This window comes from Xyrauchen texanus, chromosome 5, assembly GCF_025860055.1.
Source record: "Xyrauchen texanus isolate HMW12.3.18 chromosome 5, RBS_HiC_50CHRs, whole genome shotgun sequence".
In the NCBI taxonomy this organism is placed as follows: domain Eukaryota; kingdom Metazoa; phylum Chordata; class Actinopteri; order Cypriniformes; family Catostomidae; genus Xyrauchen; species Xyrauchen texanus.
The window spans coordinates 31,832,074-31,851,973 of record NC_068280.1 but is presented as its reverse complement, the minus strand read 5'-3'; the positions used below and the strand labels follow the sequence as shown (position 1 = coordinate 31,851,973).

General features: G+C 35.4%; 1 protein-coding gene across 1 annotated transcript in view; it reads left to right on the top strand.

Moving 5' to 3' along the window:
- Positions 1-10,000, top strand: part of gtf2e2 (general transcription factor IIE, polypeptide 2, beta) — a 31,275-nt gene extending 21,275 nt beyond the window's left edge. The window contains exons 3-8 of the mRNA XM_052127555.1: positions 4,700-4,791; positions 5,155-5,262; positions 8,584-8,766; positions 9,077-9,170; positions 9,329-9,444; positions 9,585-10,000. Of these exons, the coding sequence (XP_051983515.1) occupies positions 4,700-4,791; positions 5,155-5,262; positions 8,584-8,766; positions 9,077-9,170; positions 9,329-9,444; positions 9,585-9,704 (713 nt within the window). The 3' untranslated portion in view covers positions 9,705-10,000. The remainder of the gene's footprint in view (positions 1-4,699; positions 4,792-5,154; positions 5,263-8,583; positions 8,767-9,076; positions 9,171-9,328; positions 9,445-9,584) is intronic.
- Positions 10,001-19,900: the final 9,900 nt, after the last annotated feature.

Sequence of the window (19,900 nt, the reverse complement as noted above, 5' to 3'; positions counted from 1 at the left end):
TGTGACTCTACCCTCCCTAGCAACCGGGCCAATTTGGTTGCTTATGAGACCTGGCTGGAGTCACTCAGCACACCCTGGATTCGAACTCACGACTCCAGGGGTGGTAGTCAGCATCAATATTCACTGAGCTACCCAGGCCCCCTGATGAAGGCTTTCTAAACTGCAATGCGTCAGTTTATTAAATGTTAACCTAATAGCATGATTCAGTAAAGGCTTTTTAAATGTATGTCCTACTTGGACTACTAGTTTAGTGTGTAGTCTAAATGGAGGGACTATTTGCATTGTAAAAGCCTTCAGTCCTTGCCTTAAAGAGCTATTTCCCTGATCTAATCCTTAAAATGAGTTTGTTGATGTAACCTAATGTATTCAGGTTGATTCTTTGTCAGAATGTAACATTTCTGACTTCAATCAAACCAGTTAATTAAGATGTTACCAAATGAATCACAATTTTAGGTTAAAATTAGTTTTTTCAGTGTGCATAATAGAGCGCAACAGTCTGGTTCCGGAAGTAAAAATCCCATTAATCTTTTCCTGAGACTAATTGATTTTTAACGATAACTTATAAACCTTTAAAAACAGACCTACCTTGAGCAATGAGATCATTAAAGATGGTATATGCTTCCATTGAAGCCATCCGTCTGCGTTATTTCAACTTCTTTGTTTAAAAATCATGTTTTAAAGCTGAATTCATGGTAAACAACTAAACCCATGGTCCAGCAATAAAAGCTTCACCAATCAGAGAACTGCGGCCAACCCACTCCATGACGCACTGTGAATGAAGTAATTGAGTCGGTATTTCTTCACCCTTAAACTTATCTATTTGTACATATCAGAATATTTAGCAATAAAAGGAAAATATATTGTTTCAATACTTATAATTAACAACTTAAAATCAATAGTTTTATATATTCTCATACATTTTTATTCAATGACATCATACGCTATACTTCATGGGATTGTAGTCCATGCCCTCATGCAAGACAGCGAGTCTTGTACATTTAGTCTTTGTCTGATTTTTTTTTTTTGCCTCAAACTAATTTTGTGATGTTGTGATTTACCTCGGAGCTGGTTGGGTTTGATCATGGCTTACAACTCTTTTATGAAGGATTTTATGAAAAGTCTATGGGAAAAATACTGCTGGAACTCCGATGACTGAAAAAGTGGGTATGCACTGTTGCGCTCTATAGTTTGTTTGTTTTTTTATCTAATGGGAACATTACTGATCCATTAAATTTAAATATAAATGAACTAATGTATCTAGGCAGATAAATATAATTTCTATATTAAGTAGGGTCACAGAATTATCAACTTAATTGCGTAGGCCAGGGTTCAGCAACCTCTTTGACATGCTGTGCCGACGCCCCCAATCGTATTGTGAAATTTCACGGAGCATCTTGTGAAAGTGCTTCAATGAAAGAAAACACAGTTAATGTTAACCCAGTTAATGTCACAAATGCTTGTTTGATTACTGATCACGAAATTGTAAGGAATCTTAAATATTTCTTATATTATGACATTGTTGTCATGTAATCACTAGAATGCAAGCAACAGTGAGAGAGGAGCAGGCTATTTTGTTTAGCCTCCCATTCAGCTCATGAAAATACGCTGCATGATCATGAGGAACGATTACATAAAGATTTAGATTGGAATGCAGGTGCGGAATTTATATAAATAAAATAGTCTACTTCTCTCTCGCTGTTGCTTACTCCTATGATTACCCCTATGCATGCCAATGCTGGCACGCTTGCCATAGATTTCTGACCTCTGGCATAGGCCTATTTCACGTTATGATTACATAATCAACACAAGTAAAAGCTTATTACTGTAACTTTCCATAGTTATTCTCAGAATATTCCATAATATGTAATACATATTGTAATTGGTAAGAAAAGCACAACAATTAGCATATTTTGCTCATATGGATGCACGCAATTAAGAATAATGATGCAGAAACCTGAACTCATCTGCATGAACTTTCTTAATTTAAAGTGCGTGCTTGTTTTCTCAGTTTCACGCACTCCCCATCTGTTACGAGAGTACGCCTCGGTAACACATTGGGCAATAGTATAGTGTAGGGTATTACATATATAATTTAGAGATGTGGACGGGGTCAGTTAAAATGGGTATTTTGCACGCATGCTAAATTTAAGAGGGAATTTAGGGTCTCGAAATATGTGAGCTATGGACTAGATTAAACGTGATTTGTGAAATGTATAATGGAATTAGTCGCATTCGACAACCATTATAAATTAGATAAATGACTACATTATTTGCCTTTAATAGATTCTCCACCATTGAAATCGTAATACAACGTCTAGTTGTAACAGCTCACAATTTCTACTGTAAGGAATTAGCTTTAATAAGGGAATTATGATTAATTCACTTATTGGAGCGATATTATTCTCATGGCTTATTGAAAATAATATCACCTGTATTTAGGTACAGTTTAGAAGCGAAAACTTTCAGAAACAGGGATGAGATTATTTATCAAAATATACTACAGTCAAGTTGTCTTAACACAGACAAACTTTATTATTATTCTAACATAAATCTAATCTATCTCATATATACATGAGACCGGTTGGTGAAAAGTGACCGAATGTGAAATAACTGATCAGTACAGTGAAGATGAACTTTACGGAGTCTGTTGAAAATACCTTAAGAACCATTTATTCTTCTTTGTGTCTACATCGATTTGCTACCGGACTACCCAAATTATTTAATTAATACACCAGCACTTTGAGCACAATATTGGAGATGTACTTGCTTGTCTTTGTGGTGTTTCCTTGCGTTCTTTGTGTTGTTTGGGTCTTGGTCGAAAGTTCGTTCCGTCGATGTTTAACTTCTGTATGATCGAATGTATTGTCTGTATGAGATGATGATTTTAGCTGTGAAGTGAGGCCTTTTCCTTCTCGGGACATCGAGTACCGAGCTGCCGTGGATCTCACATGGGAGGACCTGGCCGTCAGGGGAGCGAAAGAGATGAGTGAAGAGCGCAAGAGCAGCTGAAGAGCGCAAGAGCAGCTGAGGAGCGCAAGCCCTTCCTTTTTGTAACTATTTGAACTGAGATTGGCCGCATCCTCCAGTGGTGTCCTGCGCCAATCAGAAGTGACTTTTCAGAGTTGCATGGTCAATTGTGCTGTCTTTTCCGACAGTTGAGTTATGGTCCTTTGTTTCAGACTCTTAAAAATGTCCCGCTCAAAAATAGTGCATATTTAATCATGAGCTTTTATATCTTGAGAATGGTACAAGAGATGTGATATTCATTTTCATCAGATTTTTCTTCATACCCAAACAAATGCTGACATACTAACCATGACATTTTTTTTATGGATGTTATACGTGTAGGTAATAAAACATGAAAATCCCTGGTTACAAAATCATATTGGTTTTACACATCATTGTATTTTATCAAGTTAAACCTTATAGTTACTATTCTTAGTAGAATGAGATGAATCATAACATTTTTTAGATTTATATTTATCAATTATAGGTGATTTGCACATCGCTACACACATTTTAAAGAGGTACATCAGGCTATAATCATTAATATGTCACACTGTTCAAGTTACCACAGTTCAAAGTGATTTTCAGAATTATCTAGCAAGGTTAGATTAAGATGAAATGTCTTGGAGTTGTGCAAATCTGATGGTCCTGGTAACCTTACAAAAGAGAAGTCTGGTGTAACTGGGTGGGGGTTCTGGCTGAACGCCGGTGATTTACATCATTATTTTTTTTCGTAGATCCAGATATATGTTGTTTTAATAATTCTGCATATATAATCTTACAATAGTGATTACTGACGATTATTAAATTCTGTAATAGTTGTGTGGAATTTCCATCACATCAATGCATTTTTTTTTCACCCTTGCTATTTATTAGCATTAAAAAAAAATCATGATTTGGTTGAACATGCTGACGTTTTGCATTGCATTTGCATACCCTGGAACACCTGTGACTACGCCACTGATTCTCACCCTCATTCCTTAACTTTCTCAATTGGTAAAGCAAAAATTCTTGCTTTTTACTAATCAAGCCACTTTTGAAAAGATTAACAAAATCAAAACCGATTTAGTTTTAGCGTTATCAAAGATTTTCTGGAAATTTGATAGTCACAAACCAAAATAGCATAATGTTGCCATTTTAATGCTACTTTGCTTTTAATGGCACTTACACTTTAATCTTATTTTTTTAAGTGTATCTTTAATTTAATTGTCACAAAACAATCTGGTATGGTAAATTTTACAAACGCAATATAATTATTTATATACCTTTTATGTATTTTGATCATTTGCAATTAATTAAGGGCACTAGTAGCTTGAAAACACCGTTTCATTGCTTGGCCCAAACTGAATCTGCACTTATTTTCAGGAAATATGTATTGAATTAAGTTAAATTTAGTCAAACGTATTAGTACTGTTCAAATACTACACTCTTATTTGGTAGCTGAGAGCATTATCATTTTAGCCAAAAAACAATTTAATAAATAAATAACATGCATGCAAAGGGATGAGTGGAACTACTTGAAGGAGAAATGGTTGAATTCTGCTATGCTGGCCAAGTCATTGTTTGTGCTGTTGCTTTAGAGAATTGATTTTCAAAGTTCTAATAATAGCCTTTTAGTTGCTGCAGTTTTCTAAACAATTTTGACTGATTTCTTCTCATCCTCCTTGTTTTGTTTGTCTTTTTTTCCCTTCAGATCCCAGCAATGGCTCCTTTAATCTCAAAGCTCTCTCGGGGAGTTCAGGATACAAGTTTGGGGTTCTGGCACGAATTGTCAACTATATGAAGGTAACAGATACACTGTCACGCTCACTTTAATCTTTTCCTGTGTCACTACTTGTACTGCTGCAGTAGAAATGCCATATGAACTGAACTGATTAAATACTGCCTCCCTTTATCTCAGAAGTGTATATGAGTTCCACGTAATCTGCTGTAATTTTTCTGTTGTTTTACGTTATTGTAAGCAGTTCGTCAGTTTTTTTTTTTTTTTTTTTTTTTGTCAGGCTTTGCAGTTCCCACACAGTAAATGTAATCTCTAAAATGACAGTAATTAAAGCCTGCCAGATTGTAAGCCACAGATGTATAGTAGATGTAGCTGTGACACTTTTTAAACTGTTTTTACATCTCTTTGTCTGGTTCTCTGTCTTTCAGACAAGGCACCAGAGAGGTGATACTTATCATCTGACTCTAGAGGAGATTCTGGATGAGACCAAACTGCTGGACATCGGCATGAAGCAGAAGCAATGGCTCATGAGTGAGGTGTGTGTGCATGTCTGTTTCTGGTCATGATGAAAAGACTTTGGTGGGTTATTTGCAACTTAATATCTAATGATCATATCTGTGAATTACCACAGAAAATACATGCTATCCAAGCCAATTACCTTGTAAGTGTATTACTTTAAAGACATCTTTCTTTTTATGAACAGAACTGTCTAATAATCACTCTTTGGGTGGATGACTGCAAATTCTTGTACAGGATTAGAAGGGATTGTAATCTCTGTAGTTACCAATAATGTGGGAGTGTATAAAGTGGTTGTCCGCATCAGGAAACACAATGTCTGCAATCGTGATATTTTTATAACATAATTAATAGGGATGCACCGAAATTTCGGCCGCCGAAAATTTTCGGCCGAAAATGGCACTTTCGGTTTTCGGCCGAAAGAGAAATAAAGCTGAAAATATGAGCCGAAAATATATACCGCCTCGCCCCGCCCCTCAGTGCTCTGATTTCAATCTGGATCGATCTAGCCCTTATCACGGCTGTTAGATAATTCCACAACGGCGCTACCAAACAAAGGCTGATCATGTCAGCGGTGTGGAAATTCTTCAAAGTTTCTGATAAGGACATCACATTTGCGATCTGCAGTGTTTGTTCAGCAGAACTTTCAAGATATATATACACAGAGTACAGCAAGAGATTCTACAGGAAAGCGCCCCGATCCACAGCAGTGCAACAACTAGCGCTGCTACACCACAGCTTGAGACATATCTCGCTGAACTACGCCAGAAGCGACAATCCCCTTGACTACGGTCGCATAAACAAAGACCGCTTTCCTTTGCTTGCGCGGATTGCGCACAGGTATTTATCTGCCCAAGCACCAGCACAGAGAGTGAGAGTCTGTTCAGTGCAGCATCTCATGTTCTTGATGAGATTTCTGACAGGAGAGACTGTCAGAAAGTTTAGCCACTTTTGTTCTTGAAGAGAAACCTGTCACTTGTACTTAAATAGAAAGCGGTCCAATATGATGTGTATAGCAATTACATTACACTTGTTCTTCACTCGAGGATACATCTGTCGTTTACAGTTGAGGTTGGATTTAGTTCAATTACTGCTGTTTTGCACTGTTGTTTTGCACAATAATTTTCACTTAAAGTGTACATACGTTTACATAAACAGAATAGAGCACTGATCTATATATATATATAATTATATATTATAGTTATATATAGATCAGTGGAATAGAGGCCCTCTGCCATTCTGTGTTCTGCCTGTTGTTTTAATAAAAATTACTGTTGCATATTTAAACTTTTTGAAAGATGTTAGCTAAGTTCATTACTTGACTGTTGTTTTGCATATAATAGTTTTCTAAAACTTTACATTATTTGGATAGTTGTTAATAAAATCTGTAAAATTAGATTTTTACAGAACTGAAAGAATAATATTTAATATAGTTTTAATATATTTTTTGTCCAATATTGGTGTGTTACTTTCAATAAAAGTGTGATTTATTTTATTGGTTTGTAGTTTTTCAATTCAGATTCATTAAATTCATGAAATTAATGAAAAAGTATCAAATTAATACAATTATACACATTTTTTATTTTTTTTTAAATAGGTAAAAATTTCGGTTTCGGTTTTCGGCCAAGTGCATCCTGGATTTTCGGTTTCAGTTTCGGCCCAGAATTTTCATTTCGGTGCATCCCTAATAATTAAAAGAAAGGAATTCATAAATGTGAGGATTGGATACTGAGAAAAAGTCAGCAGTACTTGAACTACCAGTTGTTATTTTACGCTGAAAGTTGGCCCAAAGATCTAGGTGGCGCAACAAGAAATGTAGCTTTAGTTATGGTTTTCCAAGGTTTTCACGCATCCTGTAAAACCTGAATGCAGTTTTCTAGTCATGGAAAATGTATGTAAATTAGAAACTTACCTAAATGTCCTGGAAAATAATTATTTGTATTGGAGAATGTTTTGGTATAATAAAATTAGGACTGGGTAAAAATATAGATTTTCTGATTCATCGCAATCGTCATTTGAAAGATCTCAATATTGATTCTTAAATCCCAACATCAGTGTTTTACTATATGCGTAACTCTCTACTATGAGACAAATTCACATATGAGACCAAATTTCACACTATGCTACCAAAAATATCTGTGATTAGCCTCTAGTTGGTAAATGTTCAGATGTAACTCGCCAGTGATTTAGTATTTTGGCTAAGAAATTCAGCATTATTTCACTGTGTGTTGAGAGTAAGGGTTTGATTTGACTCATTCCATGTAATGTGTCCAAAGACCAGATCTACGCAATCCATTTGTCATTTGAAAAAGTTTCTTTAATATTCTTTTTGTTCTTTAACATCAATTGTTGATCAAAAACAACAAAAGATAAACATTTAATTCTATTCACAAAAAGCATAGATGAGGTAAACAAGCCATTAAAGGCCTCTTTCATTAATATGCTCTCATTTACAACTTCTGGTTTTCTTAAAGAGACAGTACCGATTTTTAGCACATGGTCTACAAATCAATGTAAATACTTGTTAATACTAATTATAAGTTAAACAATAAACATTTAATGAAATATAGTATATGCAATATAAGATCATATTTATTGATGGAATACATGGATTTGTAAATTTTCGAGAACTAGCTATGCCTTTTCCACACATCGTTATTCCAAATTTTTTCTTGATGATTATAGATATATTTCAGCATTTTTCTTTTTTTTTTTAAGATATAAATTGGGCTGCCCGTTGCACAATATTATTTGTTTCTTCATACATATTTCTCAACACAACTGGTAAAGTCTGAGCGGCAGTGTAAATTAAAGGGGGTCGTACACTGGACGCGTCTGTCGTACGACATGGCACATTATAAATTTCAAAACAATTATTCTCTTCGAAAGTATAAACACCAGTGCTCACCATCTCCGGAGGCTGCTCAAAATTCTGCAGTACCACAGATATCAACTTGCATAGTTTTCAATTAAATTCAGCCCAAATCATAATCATGATTATTTACTATAGCCATCACTGGATGATTTATTGTGTATATGTATCTTTCAAATGGCCCACACAATGTATTTTCTGTTACAAGTGTGTCTTTTTGTGGTTTGACAGCTTGAATGAAACCTCTTCAAGGCTACATACAGAGAAATTGCCTTATAATTTCTAATCGTTCAGTTTCCACAATTACACCAGTTTCATACACTAACCTGCAAACTCATCAAACTCAGGTTTTTACAGAGGTTGTGTGAGGGGGAAAAGCAGGCATGTTTGATTTAGAAAGAAATACAATTCTGTGAAAAAATGGAAAACCTAATTTTCTTTTTTTCCTTCTCATTCTCCCTCTCTTCAGGCATTAGCAAGTAATCCTAAAATAGATGTGCGGGAAGGGAAATATGCCTTTAAACCCAAATATCATCTGAAGGATAAGAAAGCTCTGCTAAGACTACTGGACAAACACGATCAGCTGGGACTAGGAGGAGTGTTACTCGATGATGTTGAAGAGGGTCTACCCAACGCAGCCAAGGCTATTAAAGTAACACACTTTCGTACTTTCACACAGAAGTACAGAAGAAAAAACATGTTGAAATTATTCTAGATGGTTCATTAATTCCTCAGGACCTCTGAAACCTCAATGTATTGAAGGACACATTGTCAGTATTTTTCAAAGACTCTTACTGCACCTTATTTGGATATACATTTCTTAACCCACTTCTGCTAGTCCCGTATGCCCTATTATTAGTCAACATTCTATGTTCTGTAATGTGTATTTCTCATGAATAAAGATGCAAAAAAAAAAAAAAAGCATACTTTTTAAGTATTTATTTTTGGTTTATTTTGTGCAGGCTCTTGGGGATCAGATTATATTTGTGACCAGGCCAGACAAGAAGAAGATTCTATTCTACAATGACAAGCACTGTCAGTTTGTTGTTGATGAAGGTTTGTGATCATAATAAATGAGTTGTAATTAATATTGCCTGAGGACCAGTGGATACAGCACTGTGGGGTACTGTCTGTTAAAATAAGCTTTCCTTGAATCTAAGAAACGCTTTGGGTGGGGCTTCTCTATTGTGATTTAAGTGTTGTGGGTTCTCCAGAGTTTCAGAAGCTGTGGCGCAGTGTCCCTGTTGATTCCATAGATGAGGAAAAGATCGAAGAATACCTACAGAAACAGGGCATATCATCCATGCAGGAAACTGGACCAAAGAAACTAGTGTGTTTTATCTCTTGCATGCATACAAATAAACACAGAGAGACTTAACGCACACACTCCAGATTGGCTGGTTCATGCATATTTGTGTGGGTGTGGACGGTTGCCATGTGGGTAATATGATTTGTGATTGGCTGTTACAGGCACCCATTCAGAAGAGGAAGAAACCAGGAACACAGAGAAAGAGACGGTTTAAGACTCATAATGATCATCTGAATGGAGTATTGGAGGACTATTCTGAGGGAGTTCCCACCAAGAAGTAACATGTACATTATATTCACACTGTAAAGGTTTAAAGAGAGAAGACTGATATCTGTGTGATGTTTGTATATCTGATCAAACATCTTATTGCCAAAACCACAGACATACACACGCACACACACACACACACTTTAGAACTGTACTGAGAGAAATTAATGTGAACATTCTGTAAATATTTTCTTTCCACTCAGAAGTTTTACTTTATTGCTTGTGCTTAAAAAATGTAAAATTGTTTAGCTCTTTTTCTTCTTTTTTTTTTTTTTTTTTTTTTAGATTGAACAATTAAACAAGAGCTATCAAACCACATGCAGTGTCTTTTTTCAAAGTTGTTAAAGTATTTAACATTTTATTGTATTTTTAACTTGGAAAAAAAATAGCTTAACTTGTAAGAGCATGATAAAATGATTAATGCAAAAGAAATTAGCACTTTTAATTCTGCTCTGTACATGTGACTCTAGCTAATAAGAGCACACTATCATTCTATTTCTGTAGTACATAGTATGAATGAAATGTACGGATGACTTTCTACGTTCACCAAAGTGTGCCATATACAAACAGAGCACATAGCATGGTATACTCCATGCCACAATGCAAAGTGCTTGAATTGATTCATGGATGCTTGACTTATTTTTATTTATGTATTTATTATTTTTTTGATCAGGCTGGCAAGAATTAATTGGCTTTACACAAGATTGGATAAAAAAAATGAAAAAGAACTTTCTATTTCAGAGATGGCTGGATGCCACTCTGGGAATTACAGTAAACAGCCATATAATCAGAGGTGGGTAGAGTAGCCAAAAACTGTTCTCAAGTACAATTACTTAAAAAATTAGAAGTAAATAATTGCTTGAGTAGGAGTAAGAAAGTATCCAATTAAAAGAGTACTCAAGTAGTGAGTAACTCGTTACTTTCACAAATGACATAATGGATGTTATCTACCCTATATTCCATTACATAATACACATTTAAGATGTATAACAGAATTATTGAAAATTCTGTTATCATTCAACATCATGTTGTTCCAAACCTGTATGACTTTCTTTTTTCCATGCAACACAATAAGATATTAGACCGAATGTTAGCATGAGTCACCATTTACTTTCAGTGAATGTGGGATATTTTTTTACTACATATTTTGAAAATGAAAGGTGACCAAGTCTCTAACATTTTGTCTAACATCTTTGTGTTCCACAGAATACAGAAGGTCACACGGGTTTGGAAAAACATGAGGGTAGGGAAATAATGTCAGAATATGTTATTAGAAAATGTATTTATGCCTAAACTATCACTTTAAAGTGAAAATTCTCATCAATTACTCACCCTCATGCCATCCCAGATATGTATGACTTCTGTTCTTCTGCAGAACACAAATTATGATTTTCTTTGTTGTGGAATATTTCACCTCTGTAGGTCAGTACAATGCAAGTGAAGGGGTGCCAAAAGTTTGATGCTCCAAAAAGCACATAAAGGCAGCATAAACGTAATATATATGACTCCAGTAGTTAAATTGATAGGTGTGGGTGAGAAACAGATCAATATTTGTACTTTTTGGCTAGACATTCTTCTCCCTGCCAAGTAGGGGACGATATGCAGAGAAGCATGTGAATCACCTAAAACACAAGAAGAATGTGGAAGTTTCACATCGGTTTCTCATCCACACATATCACATCGCTTCTGAAGTTATTAGCTGCATCCGAATATCTATACTTAATATATAGTAAATATGCCAATGGATTTGTATGTCCGAATCCACAGTATTCATGAAGCAGTAAGCGAGAAGTACACGGATGACATACTATTTCCGATTCTGATGTACGGATCAACTGGACACTATCCCATAATCCCTCAGGAGCTGAGGCGATGTCACATTCAAAATGCTGGATTGAAATGAACAGCGGTGAATCGCGAGTCGGACGGCTCTTCTCAACTGTAAGTGCTTTACAGTGCATCTGGAAAGTATTCACAGCGCTTCACTTTTTCCACATTTTGTTATGTTACAGCCTTACTCAAAAATGGATTAAATTCATTATTTTCCTAAAAATTCTACAAACGGATAATGACAATTTGAAAGAAGTTTGTTTGAAATCTTTGCAACTTTATTAAAAATAAAAAACGTAACAAATCACATGTACATAAGTATTCACAGCCTTTGCTCAATACTTTGTTGAAGCACCTTTGGCACCAATTGCAGCCTCAAGTCTTTTTGAGTATGATGCTACAAGCTTGGCACACCTATTTTTGGGCAGTTTCTCCCATTCTTCTTTGCAGGACCTCTCAAGCTCCATCAGGTTGCATTTTCAGATCTTTCCAGAGATGTTCAATCGGGTTCAAGTCTGGGCTCTGGCTGGGCCACTCAAGGACATTCACAGAGTTGTCCCATAGCAACTCCTTTGTTATCTGGGCTGTGTGCTTAGTGTCATTGTCCTGTTGGAAGATGAACCTTCACCCCAGTCTGAGGTCCAGAGCACTCTGGAGCAGGTTTTCATCAAGAATGTCTCTATACGTTGCTGCATTCATCTTTTCCTCGATTCTGACTAGTCTCCCAGTTCCTGCCACTGAAAAACATCCCCACAGCATGATGCTGCCACCACCAATGGTATTGGCATTTAGAGTCATTAAAAAAAAATTTTTTAACCACTTAATATTAACAAACTATAGTTTTTTTTAACCATTTAATATTAGCAAACTATAGTTTTGGCAAGTCGTTTAAGACATCTACTTTGTGCATGACATAAATAATTTCAAAATACCTGAAGGTACCACATTCATCTGTACAAACAATAGTATGCAAGTATAAACACCATGGGACTATCCAGCCATCATACCACTCAGGAAGGAGACACATTCTGTCTCCTAGAGATGAACATAGTTTGGTGCATAAAATGCAAATCAATCCCAGAACAACAGCAAAGGACATTGTGAAGATTCTGGAGGAAACAGGTAGACATGTATCTATATCCACAGTAAAACAAGTCCTATATCAACTTAACCTGAAAGGCTGCTCAGCATGGAAGAAGCCACTGCTCCAAAACCACCATAAAAAGCCAGACTACAGTTTGCAATTGCACATGGGGACAAAGATCTTACTTTTTGGAGAAAAGTCCTCTGGTCTAATGAAACAAAAATGTAACTGTTTGGCCATGATAACCATCATTATGTTTGGAGGAAAAAGATTGAGGCTTGCAAGCTGAGAAACACCATCCCAACTGTGAAGCATGGGGTGGCAGCATCATGTTGTGGAGGTGCTTTGCTGCAGGAGGGACTGGTGCACTTCAGAAAATAATGTGGATATTTTGAAGCAACATCTCATGATATCAGCCAGGAAGTTAAAGCTCAGTCACAAATGGGTCTTCCAAATGGACAATGACCCGAAGCATACCTTCAAAGTTGTCTCAAAAGGGCTTAAGGACAACAAAGACAAGGTATTGGAGTGGCCATCTCAAAACCCTGACCTCAGTCTGCTAGAAAATTTGTGGGCAGAACTGAAAAAGCGATTGCGAGCAAGGAGGCCTACAAACCTGACTCAGTTACACCAGTTCTGTCTGGAGGAATGGGCCAAAGTTCCAGCGATTTATTGTAAGAAGCTTTTGGAAGGCTACCTAAAACGTACCTAAGTTAAACAATTTTAAGGCAATGCTAGCAAGTACTACAAAGTGTATGTAAACTTCTGACCCACTGGGAATGTGATGAAAGAAATAAAAGCTGAAATAAATTATTCTCTCTACTATTATTCTGACATTTCACATTTTTTTAATTAAGCAGTAACTCTTACTGACCTAAGAGAGGGAATGTTTACTACAACAACATTTTCAGAACTGTGGAAAAACCAAGTTTAAATTTATTTGGCTAAGGTGTATGTAAACTTCAGACTTCAAGTGCGTCCTTCATCAAATAAAGTACAGTATTTATGTGATGTTTTTTAGCTTTAAAATGTTGGCACCCATACACTTGCATTGTATGAACCAAAAGAGCTGAGAAATTCTTCTAAAAATCATAATTTGTTTTTAGCAGATGAAAGAAAGTCATATACATTTGTGATGTGATTGAGGGCGAGTAAATAATGAGAATTTGAATTTTTGTGTGATCTATTACTTTAAGGGCTCTTGTCAGATCTGGATGAATTTGTCAATAAGAAGAGCACTTCGAAAACCTTTCTAGTACAAAAACCTTTTGTTACGGTGAAAATGTAAGCGCAAGTGGGCGAGAGAGATGCAAGACTGCTTCATTCACTCCTGCAATGTTCAAGATTCATGCTAAATGTATTAAATTACTTTTTGACAAATCATTACTTGATTATAATAACATATAGAGAGGCAAAACATACAGATACATTTTAAAATGTACTCTTTATTTATATTTATACAGAATTTTACCATTAAGCTGAAGAAATCTTTATTAACTAAAAATTCACTGAGGTGATATTATTTTAACTCAGGAGATTGCACACAGTGGAAATTACAATTATGTGAATGATTTATAGGTTATGATAATTTGGTCGGATGAGAAATGCTACCAAGCTTTTATTGGAGTTTAAAGATAACGAAGTGTAAACAAGAAATACAATAATGTACATTTGATGAAATGTGTTTACTATTTATATTAAAATATATATAAAAAATGACAAACAGAATGAAGATTTATTGTATTAATATATTTAATAATAATAACAAGTAAGGCCCAAGTATTTTAAAAATTCACATGTGATGTTGATTCTACGACAGCCTCAGAGCTCCGACGTTCGGTGTATACTTCAGCGTTGAAATTCAATCACTCATTTCGTTCACACTGTCTGTTTGTGCTCCAGTTTTCAATCATGTGAACAGCAGAGCAAAAGGTATTTATTTACACTTAACTTGGATGTTTATATGGATTTATACAGTTAATCAGCCTGAAGTAGCTGTGATAGTTGCTAGTACCCCCGAGAGGGCACAGGGTAAATGCATAAAATACTACTCTTGACATGCGGGACAAAGCGCACTGATGTATTGCTGCACTGATTTAAAAATGTACACTTAAAAACTGATGTCTCAAGGGCCCATATATGTAGACATATATATATATATATATATATATATATATATATATATATATATATATATTTATAGATTCACCCTGAAAATGACCATCATTATGTCACAGAAAAGCCAGAGTTATCATTAGAGCCACAGCTTACCTCAGTGTGCTGCCTTAAGTTGGAGCTTCAAATTTATTCTTAAATATTTCTTGGTGTTAAATGAAGGCATGGCAAGATGAAACGATACTTTTTTCACTGTACAGAACGAAGAAAGTGTTTCAATTTGAAGAGCTTGATGCTGTAGCAGTAATAGACTCTAGTAGTAATAGTCTGTCAAGCGTACAGCTGTGTTAACTTCCGCTGTCCTATAAATCCCATTCAATAATCTCTAAATAAATTATGTATGAATTAAAATTAAGCCCAGTAATATAACTACTGGAATGCCACCCATTGTAATGAAGTAAAAGTACAAAATGTTCAATAGAAATTTACTTGAGTGAGAGTAATAAGTACCCACTTTTAAACCTACTCTAAAAGTCATTTCCTCCCAAAAATTTAGTCAAGTAAAAGGTCTGCGGTAAAAAATTACTGGACGTTTTTCTACAATATAAATTATACACAGTCATAACACAAATGTGAATTTTGAAGCTGGTGTTTTAATTATTATTATTTTTTAAATGTGGAGGTAAAAATTTTGAATGAATACAGGCACTTGATCATTTCAAATCAGCTCTTGTTGCTAGGCACCTCTTTTCATGTACAAATGTGAGTGTGTGTTGCCGCAGCTTGTGTCTTCAACAGATGCTTTTTAATGGTGGTTTTGATGACACGACTGCTCTGCAAGGGTCAAACTGATAATGTAGGCTGAAAGGTTTCCCATAGTAATACTGTCTTCTTTTTCAAAACCAAGGCTCATTTCTGAGATTTTTTTTAGTCAGTGCTGAAAGGAAAAATAAAGAAGAATTACATGCTGATATTTTGTTTTCACCTCTAAATTTTTAATAGGATTTGTCCTATGATTCAACTGATAAAAGTTGAAAATGTAGTGATTCAAAATATTTATCTCTTCTTAGAGCAATGCATTTTTATAGCAATCTCTAATTTATTAAAGGAATATTCCAGGTTCAATACAAGTTGAGCTCAATCGACAGCATTTGTGTCATATGTTGATTGCCATAAAAATGTTTTTTGACTCAAGGTTACAGTGAGTCACTTTTTAAGGAGGGTTTAAAGGCAGAAATGTGAAGCATATAATGTTATATATACATTTTTTTGGTAATCAACATTAAGCCACAAATACTGTCGTTTGAGCTTAACTATATTTAATAAAAGAAATATTCCGGGCTCAATAAAAGTTCAGCTCTATCTACAGCATTTGTGGCTTTACAGCATTTTTAAACTGTCATTTTTAGTCATTTTAGGATTTGATTGTCATTGCAACGAAGTTGTAAATTGGATATAACTTTACATAGAAAGTGTTTTTTTTATCACACTAAAATACTGCCATTTTGGAGCCTTGATAATAGATATTTTCTAGTAAATGAATAAATCATTAGGAGTTATGTCCCCCCATTTGTTATAGCCTGGAGCCCCTCCTCATCTACAGCAGATGTTTATTCATATTTCATAATAACAGGAGGATCTGCTTTTGTTATGCACAGAAAATATATGAAGTGTGTTACAGCAAACAAGTAGGTAATATGGTGGAGAAAAAGGTGGGTTTATTCATTATTATATGTTGTCCTGTTCAGTTTTAAAATTCCACACTTTCTGCTTCTGATCTATTTCTGGTGTCTTTCAGATGGGTAGACAAAGTAATACAAGTAAAGGTAAAACAACTAAAATCATTTATCTCAACTGACATTTTCTATGCAATTCTATGCAAAGTCAACTTTTTCTACTTTTTATGTGTGACTGGTCTTTGAGCAATGATGTGGGATGCAAATTTTAATTTATGGGGTATCCATAGAAGAAGAAGATGGCCCTTTTTTCACTGAAAGGTATATTATAAGAAACAGTTTTGGCCTGTGTGCAGTGTTGGCTGTCGATAGATCAAATTTTCATAAATTGTAATGTTGTACTTTCCAAATTTGTGTGCAAATATTAGTAATTTATCTACCGAACTATACCAGAGAGTTTACTGTTGCACTGCACTGTTATGTTGCACTATTGTATGTTTTGTATGTCATATATTGTACTACGATCAAGAAACCAGGGTATTTGCTTACTTTTATCCTCTATACTTGACTTTTATAAAAAGAGAAGATCGTTGAAATTATTTGATCCCCAAAACCAAACGAAGGTCCCTTCAGGAATCAAGTGCCCAGCCAATGTTCACTCTAGTTTTCACTCGACCATGATCACGTTCCCGCTTGTACAGACGGGATTCAGTAGAAAGCTCTTGGGAACAAGCATAAACGTCACATCCTTTAGATTTTCCCAGCAAAAACAACCCACTCCCTTTGCATGAAAATCAGTCTACAGGCTTTAATAGGCAACCTAGGAAGTCCGGGAAAGGCAGATTTTTTAAGTTGCGTTACAAGCCATTTACACATTGACAAAACATTTACATACTGCACCTTTAAGACAGAGGCTTATTGTAAAAATAGATTGGTTTCATAACTCCCTGTTTGAGTGACCCCTATTTCAGGTGACCAATTTTACCTGTTCAGATTTCAAAGGGAGTGTCACAAGGCATAATGTTATAACCTATACAAATGGCAAATTTCACATTATAATGTTGCACAATTATAAGGTCTACTTCTGTGCTGACACTGGAATAAAATCACTGCAGAATTTTGTAATTGTTTTCTTAGAATATGGGCAAGTTATGGAGAACATGTGAGGATTCAATAGTCAAGGTGGAATCAATGGGGAGTTATGGAGAGACCTTACTGTTGCACCCACTACCACCTTTAAATGCAAACAAAAAATACATTATTTTGATTGGCTCCTTGACTCTGTTTTCTTCAAGTTCCATCACTACAACAACATCATCCTCAGTTCATGACTTGTGGACATTTTTACTTACAATTCTTTCCATAGAATGTGTGAGGGTTACATGTTTTTTTCTAAACACCATAACATTGTAAAGGGCTTAATAATAGCTGTTGAATCAATACATTGTTTTTTAGTTTTTTGACAAACTTAAATGTGTGAAAGCATTATTTGACTATTTTTAATTTCACTAGTTTTTCTGATGCTGAGATCATTGAGTTGAGTGGAAACTTGACTTCCTGTGTGGTGTCTGTGGTTTGTCATTTCACAGCGGTCATTTTCCATCGCACCAACCTTCCTGTTCTACATGCAAGTATCTTTAGTTGATGACAAATGGCCTCGCAATTTATAATCACGTTGTTTCAAAGCAGTTCAGATCAAATAACCAAAATTTACTATCACAAAAACATTCTTATAAAAAAGGTAGTGACTGAGAAAGGTTTCATGTTGACTGTGTGGATAACTGTGCCCATAGAATTGCATAAAAAAAATCAAAATAAAATAAAAGTAGTTGTAACTCAAAGTACAGTGTCAGAGGTTAGCATAACCACTCTGGAGGGTTCAAACACACAACCTTTGAGGTATTAGCTCAGAGGGCGATTAGCTTAGCTTTATACAATGTGCCACACAACCTACAGCCACGCCCATTGCCAAACAGAGTCAGCACACAAAAGCACTGCAGAGAAAATCTTGCTGCTGCAGTAAAATGGTTTTGAATACAAACAATCAATGTGAGAACTTGTGTCCAATAATGGCTACGGAGCTTTGCTTCAATAGGACAAAGCATTACAGAGATCCACTCCATGTCCACTAATTATTTTCTGTTTGAAAATGCATTGATTTTGCAAAATTTTTACCTCATATCCTGGAGCTTTTCGAAAACTGCACTCTTTGTAAAACAATGATTGTATGAAACAAATGGATTAGTGTGGATGTAGTTTTTCACTGACTTAAAATTTGTTAGTGTGTAGTGTCAGTAGTGTCTGTGGAAATCAAACTTTTGTGAACTTTGGTCTGAAGATTATGTGACCCAAAATTAGTAACATTTGAAAGACTAGTAGCAAAAAATGATAAATGTTAGGATTTTGAGCAGTAAAGTTCAATCAACCAGCAGCGAAAGTAGTAGGAACAGCTTTTCTCTCTTTCTTCTTTTTTTGTAGACCAAATGGTTTAAAGGTGCATTCTGTAATTTTTCCTCATTAAAAATGTTTGATTCCCAAAGAAAGTAATTTTAAAACATGTGTAAAATCATGAACACTCACATGAAATCAGTAACTTTATAAAAGCTGTTTAAACATGGAGAGGGTTCCCTCATGGGGGCTGCCATGTTAGGATCACATTACCGGCCAAATTCTACAGTAGGCTACTCACTTAATCTCAGTAACCATCCTGTTATTGAACATTTTCACTTGTGGATTTAAATAATCATGGCTAACTTTAATGAATAAATTGCTACAATGGCATTGTTAACTGAAAACGACTGTGTTAGAATGATGCTTCATCCATGCCTCTAGATGTCAGTGTAAGGCAACATGTAAAGAAAATGACTGAGTGCAACTTTAAAGTTATAAGCAGAAGAAAGGTTCAATTTTTTTGCAGCTGATGGTAGTGCTAGAAGGTTTGACAGGGAACCCCCTATATGGGTCATGTGACTAAAGAGACCCCTCAAAATCAGTGTGCCAAATTTTCTCCAGAGTGTTCTTCAGGCTGCATTCCCATGGAGGAGGAAAATCTTTAAAGACCCTGTGAAATCAAAATGAATGTTTTTGCTGCTTTTAGTCCATATCTATTAGCTTTAAGGTCATCTTTTGTATATGCTAGTGTACTTCTAAATGTTGACAAAATTCGTATAAGCATTTAAAATCTGCAGTCACTCTCTTCTGGCTAAAAGATTTGAAACTACATGACGTCACATAGAGGTTGAGAAACCTTTTCCAGTCAAACACAACTGTTCAGCGTTTCTGGCTGTGTTCTATCTGGCGCTATTCATGCCTTTGCAGGGCAGCACTACTCAACACGCGGGCCGCATGCGGTCCTTGAGCGATCTTTTGTAGGCCGTGTTATGATCTCATCATCAGAAATATATTAATCAGCAGCTTATAAAATCTCTACGGATTGTGAGTTGTCCATTTTCAAGAGGATTTATGCTAGTTCTCTACATTGCTGAATCATATTAGAGTAGGAATT